The sequence below is a fragment of the Hyperolius riggenbachi genome, chromosome 6 (genome assembly GCF_040937935.1).
Source record: "Hyperolius riggenbachi isolate aHypRig1 chromosome 6, aHypRig1.pri, whole genome shotgun sequence".
Lineage (NCBI taxonomy): Eukaryota > Metazoa > Chordata > Amphibia > Anura > Hyperoliidae > Hyperolius > Hyperolius riggenbachi.
Window position 1 is genome coordinate 7,136,236 of NC_090651.1, and position 18,999 is coordinate 7,155,234.

The 18,999-nt window shown below is 43.8% G+C and overlaps 1 protein-coding gene across 2 annotated transcripts in view; it reads left to right on the forward strand.

Annotated features, from left to right (window-relative positions):
* GLB1L2 (galactosidase beta 1 like 2) overlaps positions 1 to 16,092 on the forward strand; it is a 93,463-nt gene extending 77,371 nt beyond the window's left edge. For both annotated transcript variants that reach the window (XM_068238797.1, XM_068238798.1), the window contains exons 15-19: positions 1,324 to 1,402; positions 7,649 to 7,736; positions 8,987 to 9,098; positions 14,874 to 14,990; positions 15,073 to 16,092. In XM_068238797.1, the coding sequence (XP_068094898.1) occupies positions 1,324 to 1,402; positions 7,649 to 7,736; positions 8,987 to 9,098; positions 14,874 to 14,990; positions 15,073 to 15,159 (483 nt within the window). In that variant the 3' untranslated portion in view covers positions 15,160 to 16,092. The remainder of the gene's footprint in view (positions 1 to 1,323; positions 1,403 to 7,648; positions 7,737 to 8,986; positions 9,099 to 14,873; positions 14,991 to 15,072) is intronic.
* Positions 16,093 to 18,999: the final 2,907 nt, after the last annotated feature.

Consider the following 18,999-nt stretch of genomic DNA (forward strand, 5'->3'; position numbering starts at 1 on the left):
GACGTACTATCCTACAGACTCCTCCCCCAGCATGGTTCCTACGTGTCTCAGGCCTGAGTAACCATGACAGCTCTGCACAGGATCATCCTAAAGACAATACATCCCATCAGCCAGGCATACTGAGCGTCAGATAGCAAGACTGTTGCCTGCCACAGGAATAGCTGTACTGTCTATATGTCTAGGTATCTCCTTCACCTGATTGGAAATTACTTTGTACAGCTAGAGAGAGAAACACATGTCAACTACGACTCAGTGTTTTAAGCCGGTTGATCACTGATCAGATTGTGATCACTTCCTATACACACTGTAAGCTTTGAAAAATTTCAGCAGAAATCCATTTAGTAAAATTTGAACTGCTAGTGCAACGCTATTCACCGATCACTTCTCTGCTGCTCCTCCCGCACCACCTGCTGCTCCTCCCCTATCTGCTGCTCCCCCCCCCCACCTGCTGCTCCTCCCCTACCTGCTGCTCCTCCCCAACTCCCTTTCACAGAGGGTTCCCAACATGTCTCTACCTTAGGCCACTTCCCCTTTGTCCGAAGACCAAATTGCACTCCTAGTAGGTATCATAAAACACAAAGCCTCTATGTATTTGTTGTGTACAACCCCTCCTCTTATTTCCCCCCCCCCCCTCCCCCATTCCTTTAGATTGTAAGCTCGCAAGGGCAGGGCTCTCTCCCCCTTTTGTGTCTTGGTAACCATTATACATTTTATGTATCATGTTACTTTTATCACTAATTCTGTGTCTTGTATTCTGTATTTTGTATCATTTTTTGTATTTTGTCACCAATTATGTATCTTTTATATTGGTGTATAACATTGTCTGTATTATTATGTACCCCATGTTTGTTTCTTACTTTGTACAGCACCACGGAATATGTTGGCGCTTTATAAATCAAAAATAATAATAGAAATGTCTCATCACACATTCAATTGACAGACTGTTCAAACTTGATAGAAAGTGAATCAATCGGAGGTGCTGGGGCAAGAGATGTCTGGCAGATTTGTTACAGGAATTGAATTGGCTGGTAAAAATCTATACGGTGTGCTGAGCATAAGAACGGTGAAACATTCTAAAAAAACAACATGGAATGTTTTCTTAGCTGAATCCACCGTGTTTTCCTCTGGATATGTGGGCTTGGCGTAGGGCGGGGCTTGTCGGGGGGTGGGGCTTGGTATGGGGGGGGGGGGACTTGGCATGAGGCCTCAGGATTTCTCTATAAAGGCCACCCATGCTTCTGTGCTGGCTGCTAATACGCTCTGCATCTCCATAGTGCGCTGTCGCTGCTCTTATCACTATGTCTGCTTCATTTCTGTTCAAAGGGTTATAGAAAACTGCGAATATTAGTAGAGAACTGCGGACGAGTCAACTACGGGCCCAGAATGAACGATCAGCGCAAAGGTATTTGTGTATTGTTGTATTAACAGTTTTATTATTGTGTGTGTATGTGTATGTATGTATTTTGTTTTTATTTATTTAAGTGTATATATATATATATATATATATATATATATATATATATATATATATATATATATATATATATATATATATATAACTAATATTAAATGTGAAAGTTTGGATATTTGTTACTCGATCACACAACACTGGCTGAGCGGATGTGAATGAAATTTGGCACACATAACACATCGGATACTTTGTATCCCTATAACCAAAAAGTGGGCAATGCAGGTTATTGATGCCAAAGATCGCAAAGCTCACAGGCTTGGTCATTGAATAATTGTGTGTCCCTGCACACTGCAAATCCGTTTTGCGATTCCGATTTCGTTTCCAATTCCGATTTTCCCTGAATGCTATCAACAGAAAATGCAGAAAAAACGCAGCATGCTGTAACGATCACATATCGGAATCGGATGTAAAAAACTATTAAAAATCTGAATCGGTATCGCATGCAGTGTGCAGGGAGCCTTAGGGTTAGAAAAAGTGGGCGGAGCCAGCACCAGCCAAATACATACACGGGCAATGCCGGGTCATCAGTGGGCGGAGACAAATACAAATTTTACTGGGAAAATATAAACTGCAGTCAGTCTTACATCGTTAATGGCAGGGTTCTGATACTGCACACTTGGTCACTGGGTGACTGGGATTAATATTCAGAAAAGTGGGTGGAGCCTATAACAGCCAATCAAAATTCACCTATTGATTTTCAAGGGGAATATTTAATTGCTGCCATTCTTGCACTGTTATTGGCACAGGCCTCAAACCTGGTACAGTTGGTCATTGGGTGACTGCAGTTCAAACTCAGAAAAGGGGGTGGAGCCACAAACAGCCAATCAGATTTGTTTCATTTCAATGCAAATTATTGATGCCAAAGACCCCAAAGCTCACAAACTTGGTCATTGAGTAATTGTGTGTTAGTGTTAGAAAAAGTGGGCAGAGCCAACACCAGCCATATATATATGTATATACTAGCTGGTTGCCCGGGTATGTAATTGGCTAGTGTTAGCTCTGTCCACTTTTTCTAATCCTAACACACAATTACTCAATGATGACCTAGTTTGTGAGCTTTGCGGTCTTTGGCATCAATAATTGGCATTGAAATGAAATAAATCTAATTGGCTGTGGCTCCACTCCTTTGAAAATCAATAGGTGAATTTTGATTAGCTTTTGTAGGCTCCACCCACTTTTCTGAATATTAATCCCAGTCACCCAGTGACCAACTGTGCAAAAGAACCCTGCCATTGACAGACAGTGTAAGAATGGCTGCAGTTTACATTCTGGCAGTGAAATTTGTATTTTTCTCCACCCACTGATGTCCTAATGTTTCCTGGGTATGTATTTGGCTGCTGTTGGCTGTGGCCACTTTTTCTAACCCTAACACACAATTGTCAATAGTCAATGACCAAGTTTGTGAGATTTGTGGTCTTTGGCATGAATAATTTTCATTGAAATGAAACACATCTGATTCGCTGTTTGTGGCCCCACCCCTTTTCTAATTATTTAACCCCAGTCACCCAATGATCAACTGTACCAGGTTTGAGGCTTGTGCCATTAACAGTGCAAAAATGGCAGCAATTAAATATTTGCCTTGAAAATCAATAGGTGAATTGTGATTGGTTTTTGTAGGCTCCACCCACTTTTCTGAATATTAATCCCAGTCACCCAGTGACCAACTGTGCAAAGTTTTAGAACCCTACAATTAATAGTGTAAGAATGGCTGCAGTTTACATTTTCCCAGCGAAATTTGTGTTTGTCTCCGCTCACTGAAGACTCAGCATTGCCCAGGTATGTAATTGGCGGGTGCTGGCTCCGCCCACTTTTTCTAACCCTAACACAAAATTACTTAACCAGTTCGCATTCAGTCGTTTTTCGCTTCATGCATCCGAACAATGTTCACCTCCCATTCATTAGCCTATAACTTTATTACTACTTATCACAATGAACTGATCTATATCTTGTTTTTTCCGCCACCAATTAGGCTTTCTTTGGGGGGGTACATTTTACTAAGAGCCACTTTACTGTAAATGCATTTTAAAAGGAAGAATAAGAAGAAAACGGAAACAAATCATTATTTCTCACTTTTCGGCAATTATAGTTTTAAAATAATACATGCCTCCATAATTAAAACCCACGTATTGTATATGCCCATTTGTCCCGTTTATTACACCATTTAAATTATGTCCCTATCACAATGTATGGCGACAATATTTTATTTGGAAATAAAAGTGCATTTTTTCCGTTTTGCATTCATCACTATTTACAAGCTTATAATAAAAAAAAAAAAAGGAAATATTTCATCTTTACATAGATATTTAAAAAGTTTAGACCCTTAGGTAAATATTTGTGTTTTTTTTTTTTTTTAATTGTAATGTTTTTTTTTTTTTTTTTAATTAAACATTTTATGTGGGTATTTTTGGGAGGGTGGGATTGAAATTGTATTTTTTTTGTAAATATATGTGTATTTTTATTTTTATTTAACATTTAGATGTAGTTTACTTTTTGGCCACAAGATGGCAGCCATGAGTTGTTTACAGTGACGTCACTCTAAGCGTACCACGTACGCTTAGAGCGACATAGGAAGCAGAAAAAGCTTCCGAGAGAAGCTGTCGCTTTTCTGCGGGGGAGAGGAATCAGTGATCGGGCACCGTTGCCCGATTTACTGATTCACTGGCTAACAAACCGCCGGCCGGGAGCGCGCGTGCACGCGCAGGAGCGCACATGGCTTCCTGGACGTGAGTTTCACGTCCAGGAATGTCAAATAGTTAATGACCAAGTTTGTGAGCTTTGCATCAATAATTTGCATTGAAATAAAATAAATCTGATTGGCTGTGGCTCCACCCCTTTTCTGAATTTGAACCCCAGTGGCCAACTGTACCAGGTACAGGTGATTAACAGTGCAAGAATGGCATCAATTAAATATTCCCCTTAAAGATTAATAGGTGGATTTTGATTGGGTTTTGTAGGCTCCACCCACTTTTCTGAATATTAATCTCAGTCACCCAGTGACCAACTGTGCAAAGTTTAGGAACCCTGCCATTAACAATGTAAGAATTGCTGCAGTTTACATTTTCTCAGTGAAATTTGTATTTGTCTCCGCCCACTGATGACCCTGCGTTGCCCGCTTATGTACTTGGCTGGTGTTGGCTCCGCCCACTTTTCCTAACCCTAACACGCAATTACACAATTACTCAATGACCAAGTTTGTGAGCTTTGCGGTCTTTGGCATCAATAACCTGCATTAAAATGAAACAAATCAGATTGGCTGTTTGGGGCTCCACCCCCTTATATAAATGTAAACCCCAGTCACGCAATGATCAACTGTACCAGGTTTGAGGCTTGTGCCATTAACAGTGCAAGAATGGCAGCAATGAAATATTCCCCTGAAAAATCAATCTGTAATTTATGATTGTTTTTTGTAGGCTCCACCCACTTTTCTGAATATTAACCCCAGTCACCCAGTAACCAACTGTGCAAAGTTTGAGAACCCTACCATTAACCTCCTAAGGCCTGGTTCACATCATTTAGCGCAGATGGATGTGCGATTGAAATGCAACACGTCCGATCGCACGCCATCTGCGCTCCTATGCGCTGCGCTGCAGATCCCATTCATTACAATGAATGGGATCTGCGTTGCGATTCCCAAAAATGCGTGCAGCACGCGATAGCGCAATCACGCTGCCACGCAGCGCATATGATGGGAACGGTAGAAGGGCTGTCTATGCCCTTCTACCGTTCTTGCGTGTCGCACACTATACACGCTGCCAAAATGCGCACGGCAGCGCGTATAGTCTGAACGAGGCCTTATCGGTAACCCCGTGTGTGACACGGGGTAAGCCGCCGGAGGGTGCCGCTCAGGCCCTGCTGGGCCGATTTACATAATTTTTTTTTTTTTGCTGGATGCAGCTAGCACTTTGCTAGCTGCGCCAGCACACCGATCGCCGCCGCCCCGCGCCCGATCGCTGCTATCCGTTGCGGCGCGTGCCCCCCCAGACCCCGTGCGCTGCCTGGCCAATCAGTGCCAGGCAGCGCCGAGGGGTGGATCGGGACTCCCAATGACATGGCGACGGGGGAAGCCCTCCAGGAAATCCCATTCTTTGAACAGGATTTCCTGATCGGAGATCGCCGAAGGCGATCGAAGCGGGCGGGAGGATGCGGCTATCATGTAGCGAGCCCTGGGCTCGCTACATGATTTAAATAAAAAAAAAAAACTGCTGCGCTGCCTCCTGGCGGAATTTTTCATACCGCCAGGAGGGTTAACAGTGTAAGAATGGCTGCTGTTTACATTTTTCCAGTAAAATTTGTATTTGTCTCCGCCCACTTATGACCCTGCATTGCCCGCTTATGTATTTGGCTGGTGTTGGCTGTGCCCACTTTCCTAACCCTAACACACAATTAATCAATTACTCAATTACCAAGTTTGTGAGCTTTGCGGTATTTGGCAACAATAATTTGCATTGGAATGAAACAAATCTGATTGGCTATTTGTGGCTCCACCCCCTTTCTGAAATTGAACCCCAGTCACCCAATGATCAACTATACCAGGTTTGAGGCTTGTGCCATTAACAGTGCAAGAATGGCAGAAATGTAAATATTCCCCTTGAAAATCAATAGATGAATTTTGATTGGCTTTTATAGGCTCCAACCACTTTTCTGAATAATAATCCTAGTCACACAACGACCCAACGACAACGACGACACCCAACTGTGCAAAGTTTGAGAACCCTACCATTAACAGTGTAAGAAAAACAAAAGTTTGCTTTCTTAAAACAGAAAGAATTTGCAATAATTCAGGTTGGAGCGAGCTTGAGATGTCTCCCAGTGCATCACTGCTGCATATATACAAATTAACTATTGTTACCCTTAGAAGCTAAACACACCTCCAGAACTGCTGGAATGCAATTATGTAAAGAGCCATAATAATCCAACATGCATACAGACTGTTTTGGATTGTTTGATCCTCATCAGTGCATGGCATAGATTAATTTGGCTCTATGCAGTAGGGCTTGTAACACCGAGAGGTACAGACTAACCAGCAAGCTCATGGTGACCCAGAACTCATTGGAGTGTGTAAGGGACTACAATGGTCCTAAAAGCCCCCTTACTAAGATGTTAAGAAAAACAAACGTTTGCTTTCTTAAAACAGAAAGAATTTGCGATAATTCAGGTTGGAGTGAGCTTGAGATGTCTCCCAGGGCATCACTGCTGAATATATGCAAATTAACCATTCTACCCTTAGAAGCTAAACACACCTCCAGTGTAACAGTGTAAGAATGGCTGCAGTTTACATTTTCCAGTGAAATTTGTATTTGTCTCTTTTTGGTTATGGGAATAAAAAGTATCCTATACTTTATTCCAGGTAATGTACTATGTGTGTGCCAAATTTCATTCAAATCCGTTCAGCCGTTTTTGCGTGATCGAGTAACAAACATCCAAACATCCGAACTTTCCCATTTAATATATTAGTAGGATACAGTGTATGCATACACATATAAATATATATATATATATATATATATATATTTTCTATCACACATGCACACGCACTCTAAAGGTGCCCATACACTCGTCAGATTGGCAGCAGATAGATAAGAAATGCATCTGATGATCTATCTGATGCGTTTTTAGAACATTTTTTACCAGGATAGAATTCCAATAGATTTCAGTTTGAAATCTATTGAAATTTGATCAGATTTCCATTAAGGCCAATGCAAACTGATAAGCAATCTCATCAGATCGACCTAAATTTTCCACCCTGCCAGTTCGATGGAAATCCATCGAAATCGGCCATCGATCGGTCGATTGGCCAACCGATTTGCGATCGGCCAGAAAATCGGCTGAGTGTATGGGCCCCTTAAAGGTGACCACAAATGATTCAATTTTACCAAAGGATTCACTTTTCAATTCCATGATTGCACTCAGAAGGAATCAGCCAGAAAGCATTGACTGGACTCGTAAACTGATAAAAGAAAGGATTTATCAATCCAAAAGAGGGATCCATGATCTGAGCGATGAACTGATTATTTGATGTGGATTGGCACCATCATTAGTATCTAATCTGATCTGACAGGTAACATTGGATGGTTGGTGGGCACCCTTAGATTGCACTTTACACATATCTTATCAGTGGTACTGTACCCTCACTAGACACCCCGATATTACGATGTGCTGTATTTCTTCCTGTGTCAGGTCTGGTTGGTGACGTGTTCCTCAGGGACGTCCCTCTGAAGAATTTCCGAATCTACAGCCTGGATCTGAACGCCACGTTCTTGAGCAGGTGAGCTTTTCCTCCGCCCCGATATAGGAAATGAAAGGTCCTCTTTCTCTGGCTGGTCTCTGGAATGTAAAGTGTTTGTGTGCTGGGAAACCTCTCATTACTGCAGATATTTCATGGTGTACATTATTGTCACATCTCCATCATTTCATTTTGAATGGGCAGACATTGTAGGCTTGGGGTGGCCTCATGGAATATCCGAGTACATTGTGGTGCCGCCGGATGAGTTGTCTGTGCTGCTACTAATAAAATATTGGTCATTTACATCACCGGCAGCACCCATTCTCGTCTGAACCCCCCAAGACTTAACCACTTCAGGTTTTGGGGTTTTTACCCCTTAAAGTGAACCTCCGGACTGAAAATCTACTCAGCAGCACTGAAAAGGCTTAGTGTGTCTTTAACAGTTTCACAGCATCAGAACTTTGTTTTTCTTACCAAAGCATAATTTTTAGCTGCATTTTTATCTAAGCTCCAGCCATCAAAGAAAAAAAGCCCTGGCTTTTTTTCCCCCTGATCCTGTGCAGAGCATGATGGAATTTGCTATGTTGCTACTTACGTTGCCTAGCAACTGGGAGAGGTGCTCAGGACACAGGACAGTTGGAACTGCGTCTTATGCTCCCTGTTACCTCCTTTCAACCAAAAAGATGGCTGCCATCATGGAATCAAACATTTGCCTGTTCTTTTTAAACAGGGTGGGTAAGAGATTATATTGCCTGTCTATTTTAATTAACATAACTAATGTAACTTAATGACAGTATGTTTGTTTAGGCTGAAGTTCCTCTTTAAGTTTTCTGATAATGTTGTCATTTTAGCTGGCCCTATTGATGCAATAACTTTATTACTTGTGCCATCAAAGTTATAATATATAAATATGTTTTTTGGGGGACAGGCTTTAAGGTTTTTTTTTTTTTTGTCCTCAGTGGCTCCAATGTCGCTTGGCCAGCTCCGGTATATTGGCCAGTCGCCATCCACTGTGCAATGTCGCTTGGCCAGCTCCGGTATATTGGCCAGTCGCCATCCACTGTGCAATGTCGCATGGCCAGCTCCGGTATATTGGCCAGTCGCAGTGCACTGTGCAATGTCTTGCCTTACAATCTTACAGCATCCAATCAGTGTAACAGCCAGCAGATTGCAGGAGGGAAGGGTGAACACAGACACATGTCACTGGTTTCAGGAGACATGAGAAGCAGCAGTACAGTTAGTTTGTTGTGTGATCAGTTTGGATAAAGTCGATTTTTTTTCTTTCTCTTTAGTCTGAACAAACTCCAATGGACTGATGGGAATGACGAGAAGACGGGGCCGGTATTTTTCCAAGGGGCCTTACAAGTCCCTTATGGCCCGCAGGACACCTACCTGAGCATGAAGGTAAGTCCCAGAATCCCTTCCGTGATGAACTGCTGTGCTGTATAAGGAGTGGGGAAACGATGCATTGTGTGTCAAAGCTAGTATAGAGATTGTAGTAAAGTCCCATCCTGTGATAAGAACCCATAGCTGATGCTTCTCCTTCTCACGATATCGCAGTATGTGCAGGATACAGGGAATTCCTAGATAATGTATGTCTTGTCATCTGTAGAGATACCTTCACTTCCTGTTATGTCTATGTAGGGATACCTTTACTTCCTGTTATGTCTATGTAGGGATACCTTCACTTCCTGTTATGTCTATGTAGGGATACCTTCACTTCCTGCTATGTCTATGTAGGGATACCTTCACTTCCTGCTATGTCTATGTAGAGATACCTTCACTTCCTGCTATGTCTATGTAGGGATACCTTCACTTCCTGCTATGTCTATGTAGGGATACCTTCACTTCCTGCTATGGCTATGTAGGGATACCTTCACTTCCTGTTATGTCTGTGTAGAGATACCTTCACTTCCTGTTATGTCTGTGTAGAGATACCTTCACTTCCTGTTATGTCTGTGTAGAGATACCTTCACTTCCTGTTATGTCTATGTAGGGATACCTTCACTTCCTGTTATGCAGAGGCGTAGCAATAGCTATAGCAGCTGCTATGGGGCCCTGGAGCAGAGGGGGCCCAGGTGGTACCCTCTGACTGTGTCTCAGTGCACATGGGCTATGTGCAGTGCTGATTGCATGAGAGTGTAAATTGCCCAATCAACCCACATCCATAGGGTAGGGGCAGGTGGCATTGCACAAGGGTGACTACATTTGAGACCCCCATAAAATTTTTGCTATGGTAATCTCTAGCTATACCACTGCTGTTATGTGTTTGGTAACAGAAACTAAAGCGTTTCTCTCTAACAGGAAGTAAAGGGATCCACTTTAAAGGGAAGATCCGAGGTGATAAAAAAACCAAAATCTACTTGCCTGGGGCTTCCTCCAGCCCCTGGCAGCCGTCCTGTGCCCTCGCCGCAGCTCCGGTGACTCCTGGTCCCCTCCAGTGCAGAACTACTGCGCCTGCACAGTACAGTCCGGATGACATCAGCGAGACTCCATGGGCCGCTTGCTGAAGCACAAGAAGGCATCTTGTACCGGAGGGGACCCCGGGCCACCGGCGGGGAGCGGAGCTGCGGTGAGGGCACAGGACAGCTGCCAGGGGCTGGAGGAAGCCCCAGGTAAGTAGATTTTTGTTTTTTTAATCACCTCAGACCTTCCACTTTTAACATAATAATATGGTAGGACATTAGACTATGACTATGGTAGGATTAGAGTGTAAGCTCCTCTGAGGACAGTCAGTGAGATGACTATGTACTCTGTAAAGTGCTGCAGAAGATGTTAGTGCTATATAAATACATAATATTAATATGGTAGGGCATTACACTATGACTATGGCAGGATTAGAGTGTGAGCTCCTCTGAGGACAGTCAGTGACATGACTATGTACTCTGTAATCTGCTGCTGGAGATGTCTGTGCTATATAAATCCATAATAATAATAATATGGTAGGACATTAGACTATGACTATGGTAGGATTAGAGTGTAAGCTCCTCTGAGGACAGTCAGTGACATGGCTATGTACTCTGTAATGTGCTGCAGAAGATGTCAGTGCTATATAAATACATAATAATAATAATATGGTAGAACATTACACTATGACTATAGTAGGATTAGATTGTGAGCTCCTCTGAGGACAGTCAGTGACATGGCTATGTACTCTGTAATGTGCTGCAGAAGATGTCAGTGCTATATAAATACATAATAATAATAATAATATGGTAGAACATTAGACTATGACTATAGTAGGATTAGATTGTGAGCTCCCCTGAGGACAGTCAGTGACATGACTATGTACTCTGTAATGCTCTGCAGAAGATGTGAGTGCTATATAAATACATAATAATAATATGGTAGGACATTAGTGTGATCTCCTCTGAGGACAGTCAGTGGCATGACTATGTACTCTGTAATGTGCTGCAGGAGATGTCAGTGCTATATAAATACATAATAATAATATGGTAGGACATTAGACTATGGTAGGATTAGATTGTGAGCTCCTCTGAGGACAGTCAGTGACATGACTATGTACTCTGTAATGCTCTGCAGAAGATGTGAGTGCTATATAAATACATAATAATAATATGGTAATACATTAGACTATGACTATGGTAGGATTAGAGTGTGAGCATCTCTGAGGACAGTCAGTGACATGACTATGTACTCTCTAAAGGGCTGCAGAAGATGTCAGTGCTATATAAATACATAATAATAATATGGTAGGACATTAGACTATGACTATGGTAGGATTAGACTGTGACCTCCTCTGAGGACAGTCAGTGACATGACTATGTACTCTGTACAGTGCTGCAGAAGATGTCAGTGCTATATAAATACATAATAATAATAATAATAATATGGTAGGACATTAGACTATGACTATAGTAGGATTAGATTGTGAGCTCCTCTGAGGACAGTCAGTGACATGACTATGTACTCTGTACAGTGCTGCAGAAGATGTCAGTGCTATATAAATACATAATAATAATAATAATAATAATATGGTAGTACATTAGATTATGACTATGGCAGGATTAGATTGTGAGCTCCCCTGAGGACAGTCAGTGACATGACTATGTACTCTGTAATGCTCTGCAGAAGATGTGAGTGCTATATAAATACATAATAATAATATGGTAATACATTAGACTATGACTATGGTAGGATTAGAGTGTGAGCATCTCTGAGGACAGTCAGTGACATGACTATGTACTCTCTAAAGGGCTGCAGAAGATGTCAGTGCTATATAAATACATAATAATAATATGGTAGGACATTAGACTATGACTATGGTAGGATTAGACTGTGACCTCCTCTGAGGACAGTCAGTGACATGACTATGTACTCTGTACAGTGCTGCAGAAGATGTCACTGCTATATAAATACATAATAATAATATGGTAGGACATTAGACTATGACTATGGTAGGATTAGATTGTGAGCTCCTCTGAGGGCAGTCAGTGACATGACTATGTACTCTGTACAGTGCTGCAGAAGATGTCAGTGCTATATAAATACATAATAATAATAATAATAATATGGTAGTACATTAGATTATGACTATGGCAGGATTCGATTGTGAGCTCCTCTGAGGACAGTCAGTGACATGACTATGTACTCTGTACAGTGCTGCAGAAGATATCAGTGCTATATAAATACATAATAATAACATGGTAGTACATTAGACTATGACTATGGTAGGATTAGCGTGTGAGCTCCTCTGAGGACAGTCAGTGACATGACTATGTACTCTGTAGTGTGCTGCAGAAGATGTCAGTGCTATATAAATACATAATAATGTATTTATATAGCACTGCATCTAAACTCCTGGAGCGATTAGTCCACCAACGCATGACCCATTACCTTGACTCCAACTCCCTGTTTGACCCCCTACAATCAGGATTTCGGCCAGGCCACTCCACCGAGACTGCCCTCACCAAGGTCGTCAATGACCTCACGCTTGCCAAGGCCGAAGGAAAATACACTATCCTTCTCCTCTTAGACCTCTCATCAGCATTCGACACTGTTGATCACTCCCTGCTACTCCAGTCCCTGCAATCTGTGGGTATCCAAGACCGTGCCCTAGCATGGTTTTCCTCCTACCTCTCAAATCGCTCCTTCAAGACCTCCTTCAATGGTTCCTCCTCAACCTCCTTCCCACTTTCAGTTGGGGTCCCCCAAGGCTCTGTTCTTGGTCCCCTGCTGTTCTCCATTTACACCGCCTCCATCGGAAAACTCATCTCCTCTCTCGGTTTCAACTATCACCTATATGCAGATGACACCCAGATTTACCTCCATACCACTGACCTCTCCACCACCACCATGGAGAAGGTATCCTCTGGTCTCTCAGCTATTTCATCGTGGATGTCTGCCAGGTTCCTAAAGTTAAACCTGGATAAGACTGAACTCCTAATCTTCCCGCCTCGTGCTGCTTCACCCCCCACTGACCTCTATGTCACTGTCAATGGCACAATCATTCATCCAACCACACAAGCCCGCTGCCTGGGAGTCACCCTGGACTCAGCCCTCTCCTTCACCTCCCACATCCAAACCGTAGCTAGAGCCTGCTATTTCCACTTACGCAACATCTCCAAGATCCGGCCTTTCCTGACCCCAGACACTACCAAACTCCTTGTCCATGCCCTCATCATCTCCCGCCTGGACTACTGCAACTCCCTCTTGTCAGGCCTTCCTCAAAACCGCATCGCCCCCCTAAAATCCATCATGAACGCAGCAGCCAGACTCCTCTACTCCTCCCACCGCTCTGTCTCCACAACTCCCCTACGCAAATCCCTTCATTGGCTTCCAATTCACTTCAGAATCAGCTTCAAGATCCTATGTTTGGCATACAAATCCTTACACAAGTCCTGCCCAACCTACATCTCTGACCTGGTCAGCAGATATACACCTGGCCGCCCACTTCGCTCCTCCAACGACCTCCTCTTAACCACCCCACGCATCTCGCACTCCCATGCCAGACTGCAGGACTTCACTAGAGCTGCCCCTATCCTGTGGAACTCTCTCCCACTGCCTATCAGGCTCGCTCCTACCTTCAACACCTTCAAAAAAGCACTCAAAACTCACTTCTTCAAGGAGGCCTACATCAACTCGACACTACCCTAATCCTTTCTGCCAATAACTTCTTGCTGCACCCCCTCCTTTTGTGTCACCAACCCCTCCCTCTAGATTGTAAGCCTTTGGCAGGGCCCTCTCCCCTTGTGTATCATACTTGACTGTGTGCACTTTACCCAGAATTTGGAACTGGTAATTTTTACCACTACCATTCCAGTTTATGATCTGTCATTGTACTATTATCTGCATTGTGTTGTGTATCTTATTGCTATTACCTGTATTGTTGTTTCTATGGTCTGTTACCTGTATTTTTATGGCAACCCCGTTATCATTGTCTGTAATCCTATTTATTGTACAGCGCTGCGTAATATGTTGGCGCTATATAAACCTAATAAATAATAATAATAATAATAATATGGTAGAACATTAGACTATGACTATAGTAGGATTAGATTGTGAGCTCCTCTGAGGACAGCCAGTGACATGACTATGTACTCTGTAAAGTGCTGCAGGAGATGTCAGGGCTATATAAATACATAATAATTATAATAATATGGTAGGACATTAGACTATGACTATGGTAGGATTAGAGTGTGAGCTCCTCTGAGGACAGTCGTGACATGACTATGTGCTCTGTAAAGTGCTGCAGGAGATGTCAGTGCTATATAAATCCATAATAATAATAATATGGTAGGACATTAGACTATGACTATGGTAGGATTAGAGTGTGAGCTCCTCTGAGGACAGTCAGTGACATGGCTATGTACTCTGTAATGTGCTGCAGAAGATGTCAGTGCTATATAAATACATAATAATAGTAATATGGTAGGACATTAGACTATGACTATGCTAGGATTAGAGTGTGAGCTCCTCTGAGGACAGTCAGTGACATGAGTATGCACTCTGTAAAGTAATTCTCTATACATAAGAAGAAAGCCATTTTAGAGAATGTTAGCCACCATAACTAAGTGCAGACACCACACCTGCTATTGGGAGACGTCCCCCCGGATTGGAGGAGCTGCTCCCCTAGTTGGAACACCTGTGGCTGGTGCTAGGGTTATAAGAGATCTAGAGGACAAAGAGTGTTTGATATTCTACTCTGCTGTGTTCCAGGGCTGGAGGAAGGGCGTGGTCTTTGTGAACGGGAGGAACCTGGGTCGTTACTGGGAAATCGGACCCCAAGAAACTCTTTACTTACCAGGAACCTGGCTCTGGCCCGGGGTGAACGAGGTGAGCCCATTTTATACTGCCCTTATCTATTGTTACCCATCATGCAACATGAAAGTACAATCGGCCACTTCTATATCTGCAGATCACCATATTTGAGGAGCAGGAGGCCGGAAGCTCTCTGTACTCTGTCGAGGCTCCGATGCTCGGTAGAACGCAGTATGTAGACTAGCCAGAGACATTCCTTCACACAGTTGAGGACACATGCCATTTCTGGGGACATCGGGTGTAACCAGATTGGCAATTCTATGACACTGCCAGGCTGACTTGAATGACTTTCTGGGACACCTGTGACCTTCATGAGCAGATGACTCAGCAAAACAAAAGATGCCTTGTAAAGACTTCCTGGCAGCTGCCAGACTTGGTCTTCCCTCTCCGAGAACAATGGAACCTCCGGCAGTTATCGTCAGTGACAGAACCTCCGGCAGCGATTGTCAGTGACCGAACCTCCATCAGTGATCGTCAGTGACTTAACCTCCGGCAGCGATTGTCAGTGACGGAACCTCCGGCAGTGCGTCAGGGTAACGTCAGAGTCTTCCAGTGCGGCACAATCCCATTATCCCTCTTCTCTGGGGATGGTTAATGAGGTGCTATTTAGTCTGTGTTAGTGCAGATTTTATACTAAAAATGAAATATGCTCAACACCCCTCCCCACAATCAGATACACCAAAAGTCCAGGGGTTCAAACTGGGGCCAACATTGAAAATCTTCACGTTTATACAGATGGAGGAATAAGATGCAGCTTTACGTGCAGAGCTCCGAATAATGGCAGCCCTTCACTAGTGGGGCGACTGCATCTCACTATCGGGGAGGGACGCACCCGGTAAGGAGTACTTTTTTGTTAGCCAATATATATTGAGACGCTTTTGAATTGATTGTATGTGTAATTTTGTGTGCCTCCGAGGAAGCGGTGGTTTACCGCGAAACACGTCTCAGGCCAGTATTTGGAGCTCGGTTATTCCTCGACCTCTATGGACTTCTGTAACGTACAAACTTGTGTTGGCTCCAGTTTCAACTCCAACTTTGGACTTTTAGTATATTTAAATTTTATACTAATTCTATAGAAATGTACAGATTTGGAATAGCTAATTTTTTTGGTACCAGGATCAGAAAAAAGGGAGTGGAGCGTGCACCTTCCGTCAAGTGAATGATTTATTATCAACAGCGACAGCCAATACTTAAGGATACAGACATCTACAATGCTGGAGGTGGGTGCGGGCACTAGAAGGTTCGGCGACGGACGTTTCGCGTCTAACCGACGCGTGGTACGCGTGACCAAGCGTCGGTTAGACGCAAAACGGCCGTCACCCCACCTTCTAGTGCCCGCACCCACCTCCAGCATCGCTGAGCCTGCACCTATGGACATGTAAGAGGTGTTTACACCACGTTGGACTGTTTTCACTATATACAGTGTCGTAGATGTCTGTATCCTTAAGTATTGGCTCTCGCTGTTGATAATAAATCATTCACTTGACGGAAGGTGCACGCTCCAATCCCTTTTTTCTGATCCTGATGCCATTTGGTTGTTCTTTTCTGCAATTAAGCGGAGCACACGTCATAGCGACATAGCCATAGGTTTCAGACCTGTGCAAGCCAGCAAGACAGATTTTGCGCTGTGTATACACACTCACACTCACGCTCTATTGGGAAGTGCCACACGTTATATCTTTTCCTTTTTGGATAATTTTAATGGTACGCCTCCAAGCTACATTTATTTGCATAAATTTACCATATAATTTGCATCTTCTGAGAATTCTTAACATCTCATTAACCATCCATACTCTTCTCAGCAAATTCTAGTAATTTATTGTAGACGTAATCTCAGGGCTAGCATGGACCATATCCATGTATATAAAATAATGCTTTTCTACTGTATTTTTACCTTTTTGAAGTTTAGATAATATTAATTCTCATTGGTTGAAAGGATCATCCTTTCTGTTAATTTTATAAATTAACTTTTTATGTCAATTAAAAGGTTTAAACTTACCACCATTGCTGACTTCTGGGGGGGGGGGGGGGCAGGGGCCTCCAATGCTGACTTCTGGGGGGGCAGGGGGCCACCATTGCTGACTTCTTGGGGGGAGAAGGCAGGGGGCCACCATCGCTGACTTCTGGGGGGTGGGGGAGAAGGCAGGGGGCCACCATTGCTGACTTCTGGGAGGATCAACATTCGAATGGCCAGTATTCATTTTGGCTTGCATGCAAATGTAGGGTAATTTGTATGCAGCTTAAAGTACTCTTGTACCGTACTGTGTATCTGAGATGGGGCGAAATAAAAAGAGCGATCAGGCAGGAGAAAGCCACAGGCATGTATACATTTTTTATTTCGCCTCATATCAGGTTCTTAAAGACCTGTGAAAACAAAGCAAAAAAAAAAATACACAGCACAACTCACCTACTCCAGTTTCCCTTCGCCGACTTTTCTGCTCTGTCAGCTTTCCCGTTTCTCTGCCCTGTCCTCTCGTATCAGCCGGCATCTTTACCGCTATGACGCTGACTTGGAAGTAGTCCAAAAGCACTTCCAGGTCATGGCGGCCAAACCGGAGAGCTGGCAGGGCGGCAAAAGGCGGAAAAGCATACCTGGAGTGGTTGAGTTATGTGTTTTGGTTTTTTTGCAGGTCTTAAAAGGTCGGTGGTACAAGGGGGGCATTGCTAGGGAGGATAACGGCCATTCCCTCCCCGGCCATGTTTGACGCTCTTGTCAGTTGAAGATTTTGGCTGACTAGAACGGGGACCCCTGGGGGCACTGGACTGAGAGAATGGTGCTGAGACATATGTTGCAGCACCATTCAGAAAACGGCATCTATATCAGTCAAACCCCCTCTAAGTTCAGAGGTACATTTATGATGGGCATCTGATCGATCTAAGGCCCCGTTCACACTTGCGGTTCGAGTCCGCACGTGTCCGGGGGCCACAAAGAGACCGTACGGGTCTCTGCGGTGGCCACAAGGCGGCACAAGTTGCGGATCCGGAATGTATCAGTTCCGGCTACAATAAAGTAGCCGGAACTAGATACATTGCAGTGTCAGAAAGGCACCGCAAGCATGGGGGATACCGGCGTGTAGTCTGGGCCCCCCAAGTGGCATAGGACCGGTGCTGGAAGCATCCGGTCCTATTGCCAGTGTGATAGAAAACATCCGTTTCCCATTGCACAGCATGGCCGCATGTTTGGGTCAGGATCCGGCCCGGGTCCACAGCCGCACGGGGACGGACGGCAAAAATGGAGCATGTTGGAAAAAAGCCGGATCGTCCAGGAGCTGCGTTCCCGGATCGGATCCGGACGGCGCACGAGTGTGAATGGATACATTGATTAACAATGTATCCATTCACCATCCGCTGTGTACGGAGCGTTGTGGGTCCGGGGAAGCCGGACCTGGAACGCTAATGTGAACCGGGCCTAAGGGTGCATACACACTTCCAATTCTTATTGGCCAATCAATGGCCAATTTTACCACTTCCATGCAGTACTAGAGCTTACCCACTCAACTTATTCATAGTATTCAAAATGTGTTGACCCTTATACAATATGGAAATGGTAAAATTGGCCAATTACTGGCCAATCAAAATTGAAGGTGTGTAGCCGACAACTCTAATCTGCATTGCATTTTCACGCAAGCCAATATCATTAGCATCTCGACTGACCATCGCTAATCATCATTACAGTCGGGAGTCCATGGGCCAGATTTACTGACCGTTTTTTCTTCTTAAACTGTTCTAAACAGCAGGAGGAACAGTTCTGCATGATAAGGGCTTTCCTAAATTCTACTTAATAGCGGCAGTTTAGCGTGAAGTTTTAGAGCTGCAGATTAAGAAGTGCTTATTAGCAGTTCTACAGATAGTGCAGCAGTGCAGGCTAGACATGATTTGTGAAGGGCTCCTCCCCCCTGCTGCCAGGTGTCCTGTGAAGCTGTTCTGTGGTTAACCCTTCCAGTGCTGAGCATTGCTGTACCGTAATACAGCAGAGATGTATTGGTTACCTCGGCTACAGCTATTTCCCTCACACACTGCACTG